Source organism: Cebidichthys violaceus, unplaced genomic scaffold (assembly GCF_023349555.1).
Source record: "Cebidichthys violaceus isolate CVI_PGR_0920_01 unplaced genomic scaffold, fCebVio1.0.p SCAF_48, whole genome shotgun sequence".
Lineage (NCBI taxonomy): Eukaryota > Metazoa > Chordata > Actinopteri > Perciformes > Stichaeidae > Cebidichthys > Cebidichthys violaceus.
In genome coordinates this window covers 1922467-1931893 of record NW_027176683.1, presented here as the reverse complement: position 1 = coordinate 1931893, position 9427 = coordinate 1922467, and the positions used below count along the sequence as shown (strand labels likewise).

The 9427-nt window shown below is 45.9% G+C and overlaps 3 protein-coding genes across 6 annotated transcripts in view; 1 reads left to right on the top strand and 2 right to left on the bottom strand.

Moving 5' to 3' along the window:
• The window catches only part of LOC137887165 (complement C1q tumor necrosis factor-related protein 4-like), a 3975-nt gene extending 3733 nt beyond the window's left edge, over window positions 1-242 (bottom strand). Inside the window, exon 1 of the mRNA XM_068729974.1 lies at window positions 1-242. This exon is cut by the window's left edge and continues 77 nt beyond it. Coding sequence (XP_068586075.1) covers window positions 1-77 — 77 coding nt within the window. The 5' untranslated portion in view covers window positions 78-242.
• LOC137887163 (sodium bicarbonate cotransporter 3-like) overlaps window positions 1-5004 on the top strand; it is a 22512-nt gene extending 17508 nt beyond the window's left edge. For 3 of the 4 annotated variants that reach the window (XM_068729970.1, XM_068729973.1, XM_068729971.1), the window contains exons 14-25: window positions 737-982; window positions 1170-1275; window positions 1494-1655; window positions 1747-1860; window positions 2744-2905; window positions 2989-3240; window positions 3321-3389; window positions 3479-3652; window positions 3724-3855; window positions 3927-4012; window positions 4146-4253; window positions 4583-5004. In XM_068729970.1, the coding sequence (XP_068586071.1) occupies window positions 737-982; window positions 1170-1275; window positions 1494-1655; window positions 1747-1860; window positions 2744-2905; window positions 2989-3240; window positions 3321-3389; window positions 3479-3652; window positions 3724-3855; window positions 3927-4012; window positions 4146-4253; window positions 4583-4664 (1693 nt within the window). In that variant the 3' untranslated portion in view covers window positions 4665-5004. The remainder of the gene's footprint in view (window positions 1-736; window positions 983-1169; window positions 1276-1493; window positions 1656-1746; window positions 1861-2743; window positions 2906-2988; window positions 3241-3320; window positions 3390-3478; window positions 3653-3723; window positions 3856-3926; window positions 4013-4145; window positions 4254-4582) is intronic. The other variant, XM_068729972.1, reaches the window with a different exon arrangement.
• Window positions 5005-5301: 297 nt separating this feature from the next.
• On the bottom strand, window positions 5302-9083 carry zgc:153896 (uncharacterized protein LOC569930 homolog). Its single transcript, XM_068729953.1, has 5 exons — window positions 8611-9083; window positions 7169-7314; window positions 6296-6919; window positions 5921-6140; window positions 5302-5625 (listed from the first exon to the last, which is right to left on the bottom strand). Exons 1-5 carry the CDS (start codon window positions 8849-8851, stop codon window positions 5552-5554), a joined length of 1305 nt encoding a protein of 434 aa, XP_068586054.1. The 5' UTR covers window positions 8852-9083; the 3' UTR covers window positions 5302-5551.
• Window positions 9084-9427: the final 344 nt, after the last annotated feature.

The following is a 9427-nucleotide window of genomic DNA, read 5'->3' as shown; positions in this document are numbered from 1 at the left end:
GAGCTGATCTGAGCCGAGCCGACCCGGGTCAGACAGACCAGGACCAGCAGCATGAGGACGTGGACCCAGCGAGACATGATGAGGGACGTTAACGAGACGGCCTGAGGCTGCTGCTCTTTATAGAGACGCCGTCTGGGTTCACGGCCTCGGTGTCTACATTGTTTACTGACCCCTCGGTGATCTCTAGGGGTCCACAGAAACCAGTCTGGAACCAGAATCAGCTGGTCCACTCTCTCACTGATCGGTGGAGTATTGATCATCCTGCTCTCTGATTGGTTGTCCCAGAGGTCAGGTCTTAAACCAGCAGATGCTACAGATATAGTTATCTGAACAAACACTTTTAAAAGTCAGAGTCCAGTTCAGATATTTAAGTTCATTAAGTCCTGCTCATTCATGCGTTAGTTCTGAGATTGAGTTTGTTTGATCTCTGTGTGTTTATTGTTTGTTTATTGATCGGTAAACTCTGTTCATTAGCTTAGCATTCATTAGCTCTGGTCTCAGTGGAAGTCACATTTAATATGCTGACGACAACGTTAAACTTTCCTCTCGTTAAACGACAGACATGTTTTCAAAGTAAAGTACCAAAGAGTTGAAACTTCTTCTGTTGGAATAAAAGAGTTTCTACCTTTTTCTTGTAAAGACTGAAGTGGACTCCATCTACAATCCTGGTCTGGTATCTGTGTTTTTGTCTCTAAAGACCATCACATGTCCTCTAACAGCCTCCTTCTGTCCTCAGTGACTACGGTCTGTCCTACCTGTCCCTGCGGACCAGTATCGGGCTCTGGACCGCCTTTCTCTGCCTGCTGCTGGTCGCCACCGACGCCAGCTCTCTGGTCTGCTACATCACCCGCTTCACCGAGGAGGCCTTCGCCTCCCTCATCTGCATCATCTTCATCTACGAGTCTCTGGAGAAGCTGGTTCGCCTCGGGGAGCGGTACCCCATAGACATGAACAATCAGCTGGACAACCTCACCTTCTACACGTAAGAACATTTGAAGGTCTGACCGTCTCAAGGTCTGACGGTCGAAAGGTGCGAAGGCCTGATGGCCTGAAGACCTTAAGGTCTAGAGGTCAGACGGTCTGAATGTCTGAAGACTTTAAGGTCTGAAAGTCTAAAGGTCTGACTTTGATGATCCAGATCTCATGGTAGTTGTTTGTTCCTGGTTCAGGTGCCGGTGTTCTCCACCTGCCAACATCTCGGATCAAGTCCAGCAGATGTGGAGCAACAAGAACGTGATCTCAGGAAACATCCGGTGGGATGAGCTGTCTGTGAAGGTCTGACCTGAGTCTTCATCAAACACACAGACGTTGTTGTTGTTTATGTTTCGTCTCGTAAACATCCTCAGAAGGTCTTTACTGAACCAACCGTGATGACAGAAGTCATTTTATTACGACTCCTGAGAAACAGAAAGATAGTTAATGGAGTGCTGAGACCTTTATTCGTCCTTTGAACCTGATCCAGCTCATTGAGTCAAACCTCTCTGTGTCTCCAGGTCTGTCAAGACCTTCACGGGGAGTTCGTGGGTTCGGCCTGTGGCCACAAAGGTCCCTTCGTCCCCGATGTCCTCTTCTGGTCCGTCATCCTCTTCTTCACCACCTTCTTCCTCTCCTCCTTCCTCAAGCAGTTCAAGACCATGAGATACTTCCCCACCAAGGTACCTGAGAGGTTCTGACTCTAAACCTTTATTCACTGAAGTCACGATCAACGGTTTTAAAGGATTACATGAGAGAGTTCTGTGTCTGCAGGTCCGATCGTCCATCAGTGACTTCGCCGTCTTCCTGACCATCATGATCATGGTGTTGGTGGATTATCTGGTCGGGGTTCCTTCACCCAAACTGGACGTCCCGGACCGCTTCCAGGTGACCGTTGACCCCCTTACAGAGTTATCAACGTGACGTTAATCATTGAAAGACGTTCACATCTTGGTTTGTTGACAGGTCAGAGGTCTATCAGGTTCTTCTGTTACTGTTCAAATGAAGAACAATGTTTAACAGCTCATCCACCACAGACGGACTGTTAATGTTTTGAGTTATTGATCTTCATTTTACATATTAAAATATTAAGTTACAGTACATTCAGGTTTATTACACTATAATAATAATATATATAATAGAGGAGCACTCAAAGCCGATAGGTAAATGTTTAATCAAGAGTCAGAGTCAAAGATGGAAATGTTATTAATGTTAGTTGTTCACATTAAAGCACATCAATGGTCCTCCTTCATCATCATCTTCATCTTCACACTGTAGTTTATTTTGACTCAAACACACAAAGACTCAGTAGAGTTGGTTTGGTTCAAACAGTGAGATGAATGATGATGATTAATAGTCAGCCAGAGAGGAGCTGATATCACCAGAAAAGAACTAGTCGAGAGACGGATCGTTAAAGAGCGTTTCGCTTTAGTTTGTCTGTGTGAAACATTTTAGACAGTAAAGTGATTCTAGTGAACTACAATATGAGAAATGTTGTTAAGAGACTAAACTATTAAGATGGCTACTTAGCTAGCATGCTAATTCCAACATGCTTTCATGCAACACTGTTCGCAGAAAATAATCCGTACAAAGTTGTTATTTATCTGTTAACATCAATGTGTATGGCTGAATCTAAGAGTCTAGTGCCCCCTAGAGGCTGCAGGGTTCATTACAGCTACAACACTGACTGCAGCAGAGACTGGAGGAGGCATCGATCGATGAAGACGTGAGCTTCAGTGTGTCGTTGTAAAGTCTGTCTCGGTCCCTTCAGCCCACGTCTAACACTCGCGGGTGGCTGATCTCCCCGCTGGGACCAAACCCCTGGTGGACGCTGCTGGCGGCCGCCATCCCCGCTCTACTGTGCACCATCCTGATCTTCATGGACCAGCAGATCACCGCCGTCATCGTCAACCGGAAGGAGAACAAGCTGAAGGTGAGGCCGACCGGTCCGTCTGGAGAGGTGTTTGTCTCCGACTGAGCGGCTCGGTGGTGACGAACTCTTTCTGTGGTTTTCAGAAGGGCTGTGGCTACCACCTGGACCTGCTGGTGGTGGCGGTGATGCTGGCCATCTGCTCCGTCATGGGCCTGCCGTGGTTCGTGGCGGCGACCGTGCTCTCCATCTCCCACGTCAACAGCCTGAAGCTGGAGTCGGAGTGCGCGGCGCCAGGTGAGCAGCCCAAGTTCCTGGGCATCGTGGAGCAGAGAGTCACCGGCTTCATGATCTTCGTCCTGATGGGCTGCTCCGTCTTCATGACCTCCTTCCTCAAAGTGAGCACAGTCACACCTGTGGTCCTCACGGAGACGGTTCATGTCTCTCAGACTTTCACTGACTTCCTTCTGTCCTCCAGTTCATTCCGATGCCCGTCCTCTACGGAGTCTTCCTCTACATGGGCGTGTCTTCGCTCAAAGGCATCCAGGTCTGTCTTCCGTTTCCTTTCCGTCTGTCTGTCCCGCTACATCAAGTCTGTGTCTCTAACGCCTCCTCCGTCTGTCCGTCCCCCTGCAGCTGTTCGACCGGATCAAACTGTTCGGCATGCCAGCCAAACACCAGCCGGACCTGATCTACCTGCGCTACGTGCCCCTGTGGAAGGTCCACGTCTTCACCGCGGTGCAGCTGTCCTGCCTCATCGTCCTCTGGTCCATCAAGACCTCGGCCGCCGCCGTCGTCTTCCCCATGATGGTGAGACGACTTCATCAGAGAGAGACCAGGTTTGGTTCTAGTGGCTCTTTAAACTGGGCTCTTTCCTTCAGGTTCTGGCTCTGGTGTTCATCCGGAAGCTTCTGGACTTCTGCTTCACCAAGAGAGAGCTGAGCTGGCTGGACGACCTGATACCAGAGAGCAAGAAGAAGAGGGACGACGACAAGAAGAAGAAGGAGAAGGAGGTGAGCTGCTAAAGAACTGACATCTTGACTCCTTCCAGACTCTTCCTCTCTGACGGAGTTTCTCTCTGCAGGACGCTCTGCGGATGCTGGAGGAGGCGGAGGACGAGCCGCCATACGACGGAGGAACCGACCTCAACATCAGGAACCTGAAGGGACGGTGAGTCGGGCTCATGAAGGTGTGTGTGTGTGTGTGTGTGTGTGTGTGTGTGTGTGTGTGTGTGTGTGTGTGTGTGTGTGTGTGTGTGTGTGTGTGTGTGGATAGACGGTAACGTGTGTGTGTGTTTGAGCAGCGTCGATCCTTCAGAGGTCAACATCTCTGATGAAATGGCTAAAAGCAGCATCTGGAAATCAGTTTCTAAGAACTGTGACGGCAGCAAAGCTCTGAAGCTCAGCAGCAGGTAGAGACTCTTCAGCTTCTCACAGGACCATGCTCCGTGTTTGTTTGTTTGTTGTCGTCATTGTTGATGTTGTTATTGGAGTTGTTGATGCCGTTCAGTTGTTACTGTCATCATTGTTTTTGTCGTTGTTGTTGTTCATGTTTGTTGTTGTTGATGTTGATGTCATCGTTATTGGAATTGTTAACGCTGATCAATTGTTGTCACTGTTGTTGTTGTCGTCGTTGTCATTGACGGTGTTGTCATTGATGACGTTGTTGACGTTGTTGTTGTTGTTGTTGACGGTGTTGTTGCCATTGATGATGTTGTTGACGTTGTTGTTGTTGTCTCAGCCAGGAGAAGCTGCCGAGCGTCCAGATCAACCTGGAGAACGAGGACGACCGGACACTCGTAGAAGCTGAGACGTCTCTGTGACCGTCTCCTCTGTTGACCACTCAGGCGTCACCTCGCTGAACTTCTCAGACGAAGTTGAACGTTTTATTTTGTCATCGTTTTATGGTGAAACTCTGAGACTCAAATATGGCCGCCTCTTTTGGATATCAGCATCCTCAGGTTTCATTGGTTGTTTTTTTACTGCTGCGCTGTGATTGGCTGCTGAAGCATCCAACCGAAACAGAGACTCAGTTGTGTGTGTGTGTGTGTGTGTGTGTGTGTGTGTGTGTTCAGTCGACTGAATGGTGTCTTCTCACAGTTTCAATAAAATCTGTTTGGATCCGAAACTTTAATGATTAAATCTGATCTCAGAGAGACTTCAGCCTGTGTAGTTTATGAATTATTATATTTATTAGATTGTGTTATATTTATTATATTTTATTGATTTTATTATATTTATTATCTTTTATTATATTTTATTTATTATATTATATTATATTTATTATATTTTATTATATCATGTTATATTTATTATATTATATTATATTTATTATATTTTATTTATTATATTATATTTATTTTATTTTATTAATTATATTATATTATTTAATAAATGTTGTATAAATATAAATGTTTAAATGTTTGAATTCACAAACAGGAAGTAAGAAGTGAGGCATAATTCTCTTTAATCTTTGTTCTCTTTATTTACGTCCTCAGCTGTTATCAGTGAGTCATGTGACCTCTGAAGTAAAATAGACAACAGACAGCAGATCAGTGACATAAAACACAAGTACTGTGTACAAATACTACCAATAATACTTCATAATACATGTACGATACAGACATGAAGTCAGTTTCAGAGAAGGAGAAGCTGATCCTGGATCTTGCAGACCTGATCCTGGATCTTGCAGACCTGATCCTGGATCAGGTTACAGCTCCGTGAACATGAAGAGCAGCATCGACAGCAGCAGAGCGACAGACAGCTGAGATCTCTGAGATCCACCTGAAACCACATGAAGTACTCTGATGAGCTCATAGTACTACGAGTACTACTACTGTGAGTACTGAGAGAGACGTGTACCTGGAGGTCACTACAGACATTTCATTCATATCAGAGGAACATACAAGTATAATGTAAAGTAAAGCATGTGTCCTCAAGTACTTCAAACCTGTACTGAAGTACAAGACAGGAGTAAATGTACATGAGGGTTTAAAGACGTGTGTGGCCCTTTAAGGCCTCTAAAAACAGCTGATTGTTTCATATCTGAGGGTCTTTACCGACTCGTCCTCAGACTCACCTCTGTGCAGCATCTCCTCGGTGACGCTCAGGGATCCGTTGTGCGGCGCCGGTTTGATCTGCAGCACTTTGCACATCAGAGGGTAAACGTGGACGCTGTCGAACGGCTCCGACAGGAAGTTCCTCCTGAAGTCCGGTCCGAAGGCCCTGAAGATGGTCTTCATGTCCATCTCCCCGCTGTGGTAGCCGTGGTCGCCTTTGTTCACGTAGACGATGAATCTCTGAGGGAAACAAAGAGTCATCACGACATGATCTACGAGTGATTATGAAGACAATAGAATACCCAGAAACATCCTTTAGACGGAATCAAAGAAACCCGCCATAGACCATTGGAGCATCAGCTGATGAAGTGAAAACTGTCTCTGGTTCAACTCACAGAGTTCAGGTTGAATCCCAGATCAGCGACGACCACGATGGGAGGCAGCCGCTCGCTCTTGGCGAGCCGGAAGCTCTCGGGGAGCTCGTCCTTCTTGTAGACCGTCAGGTTGGGCGCGTTGGACAGAGCGTCGAACACTTCCTGCTCTTTACCGGGCCGCGGCGTCAGGATGCCGAACCCGCCGTAGTCGAGGATCTCGAAGCTGGCGAGCTTCAGTAGGTTCAGGTACTTGTTGAGGACGATCTCGTCCACCTCCGGCCGCTTCTTGACGGTGGTCATGCCGTGGTCGGAGGTGATAATGACGTTCAGGCTGTCGTTCAGGCCATGGCGGCCGATGGCCTCCCTCAGGTAGCCGATGGTGCGGTCGATCTGGCGGACGATCGTCTTCCGGTCCGGGTGGTCCGGCCCCTTGGCGTGGCCCACGTTGTCCGGCTCGCCGTAGTACAGCGTCACCAGGTGGAAGTCTTCTTCAGAGAACCAGCTCATCACCTTGTCGATGTTTTCACGCCACTCCGTCTCGTTGTCGTCCGGGTGGCCGGATTCCTCCACGATCACCCGGTTCACCGCCTGACCGCTGTAGTTAGCCCCGCCCCCAGGGTAGTAGAAGGAGGCGGTCTTTAGACCCTGAAAACACAACAGGAAACAAACATAAAACCACATAAAACCATGAGTGAACGGAGTACCTGAGCAGGTAGAGCACAGAGTACCTGAACAGGTAGTATTTTCAGTGGCGGATTAATCCACATTTGTTGCTCTGGTGAGTATTTGTTGGTGAGTTGGTGAGTATCACGTTGGTTAGAGAAAATAAACTACAGTGTTCATGATATATTTTGTTCTTTGTCCTGTGATCGATCATGCTGATCAGTGACTCACCTGGTTCTGAGCTGTGATCCATAACGGCTGAACTCCGTTGTCCCACCACTCCGATCTGGTCAGAGTCTGTTTGTGAGTAACTTTTTGGTTCGTCTTAGCGTTGAACATCATGTTGTGGACCACTTCGTGGTCCTCCACCCATCTGCCTGTCAAACCCCGAGAGTTCCTCACGTCAACAGGAAGTGATGTAATGTTCATGGTGAAACACATTCAGCAGAAACAACATGCTAACGCTAGGCTATAAAGGAACTCCACCACGGTCACATGACTTGAAACTCAGAGTGAAGCACTCCGACCGTCGCCATCTTGGTTTTAGGAACCAGAAGTGACCATATTGGTTCTGCTGTTATTTTATTGTATTGTATATATTGTGCATTTTCCATACTTTTGTTTTTTTTGTTTGCTGCTGCTACAGACAAATTCCCCCCTGGGGATGAATAAAGTATCTATCTATCTATCTATCTATCTAACCGTAGCTTTTCGTTTTGAAAGCAAAGGTTTTTGTTTTGCAACCAAAAATTATAGTTTCATAAGCAAAACTAACAAATAATTTATTCTCAGTTTATATATTTTCACTTACAAACTTGATTTTTGATTGCAGTGCGAGAAATTTGCTTTCAAAACATATTTTTTTGTTTGCGTAATAAAGACACAAATCTACCTTCATAGAATATCATATTTATTATATTACAAATCTAATGTAAGATGTCCACAGTACAAACATCTGGGCTCAAAGTACTATTACAAGTACAAGTCAAGGTACTGGAGTGCAGTAGATACTTGGTACAGTTACTGCTGTAGTACTAGGCTCAGTACTCTGTAGTTCTAGCCTCAGGTAGCAGTAGTAGTAGTACTAGTAGCAGTAGGAGTAGTAGTAACAGCAATAGTAGTAGTAACATTAGTAGTAGTAGTAACTTTAGTAGAAGCAGTAGCAGCAGTAGTAGTAGTAGTAATAGCATTAGTAGTAGTAATAACTTTAGGAGTAGCAGCAGTAGTAGTAGTAGTGGCATTAGGAGTAGCAGCAGCAGTAGTAGTAGTAGCAGCAGTAGTAGTAGTAGTAGTGGCATTAGTAGTAGTAACTTTAGCAGTAGTAGTAGTAGCATTAGTAGGAGTAACTTTAGCAGTAGTAGTAGCAGTAATAGTAGCAGCAGTAATAGTACTAGCAGTAGTAGTAGTAGTAGTAGCATTAGTAGTAGTAACTTTAGCAGTAGCAGTAGTAGTAGTAGTAGTAGTAGTAGTAGCAGTAATAGTAGCAGCAGTAATAGTACTAGCTGTAGTAGTAGTAGTAGCATTAGTAGTAGTAACTTTAGCAGTAGCAGTAGCAGTAGTAGTAGTAGTAGTAGCAGCATTAGTAGCAGTAATAGTGGCAGCAGTAATAGTACTAGCAGTAGTAGTAGTACTAGCAGTAGTAGTAGTACTAGTCTTAGTCCTGTCCTCTTTACCGGTGATGGTGGTGAAGTGTGAGGGTGACGTCATGGTGAGCATCGGGGGGGTCATGTACTTGGCCTTGACTCCGTCCTGCAGCAGCTGGTCTAGGTGTGGCGTCTCCACGTCCTGGTCGTAGTCCCACCTGAAGCCGTCGAAGGAGACCAGCAGCAGCTTGTTCCTCTGCGCTGCCTTGCTCAGCGGCTTTGAGGCAGCGCAGACGAGCGCAGCGACGAGCAGAAAAAGCTCTGTCTTCATCTTTGTCTTCACCTGTCTGAGTCCTCACCTGTCTTCGTCTTCACCTGTCTGACTCTTCACCTGTCTGACTCTTCACCTGTCTTCGTCCTCACCTGTCTTCATCTTCACCTGTCTGACTCTTCACCTGTCTTCGTCCTCACCTGTCTTCGTCCTCACCTGTCTGAGTCTTCACCTGTCTTAGTCCTCACCTGTCTGAGTCTTCACCTGTCTGAGTCTTCAACCTGTAACTGATTACAGATCAGTTAGAGACCTTTGACTGGTTCTTAACATGTGGACCCGACTGATAGGAGGTCTGACTCAGTCCTCTATGATATCATTATTATTTTATTATTATTATTATATTATTATAATTATTATATTATTATTATATTATTATTATATCTATAAACTGCTGACACATTACACGACATCATGACACTTTTGTTTGATTTATAATCATTTCTAATATTTTATCTCGGAACTGCCAGTCGGCAGTGCTGAAAGCTGAGTTCATCTCAGGCTACGCTTCCTTGCTCTCCCTTAACTTTCTTGCTCTAACTGAGACCTGGATCACACCAGAAAACACCACCACACCTG

Excerpts from the sequence above, each read along its gene's own strand:
- zgc:153896 (XM_068729953.1), bottom strand. The coding sequence starts at position 8,851 with ATGAAGACAGAGCTTTTTCTGCTCGTCGCTGCGCTCGTCTGCGCTGCC. Across the intron at positions 6,141-6,295 it reads TGGGATTCAACCTGAACTCT|AGATTCATCGTCTACGTGAA; the intron begins GTGAGTTGAACC and ends TGTTTCCCTCAG. Across the intron at positions 5,626-5,920 it reads CGAGGAGATGCTGCACAGAG|GTGGATCTCAGAGATCTCAG; the intron begins GTGAGTCTGAGG and ends ATGTGGTTTCAG.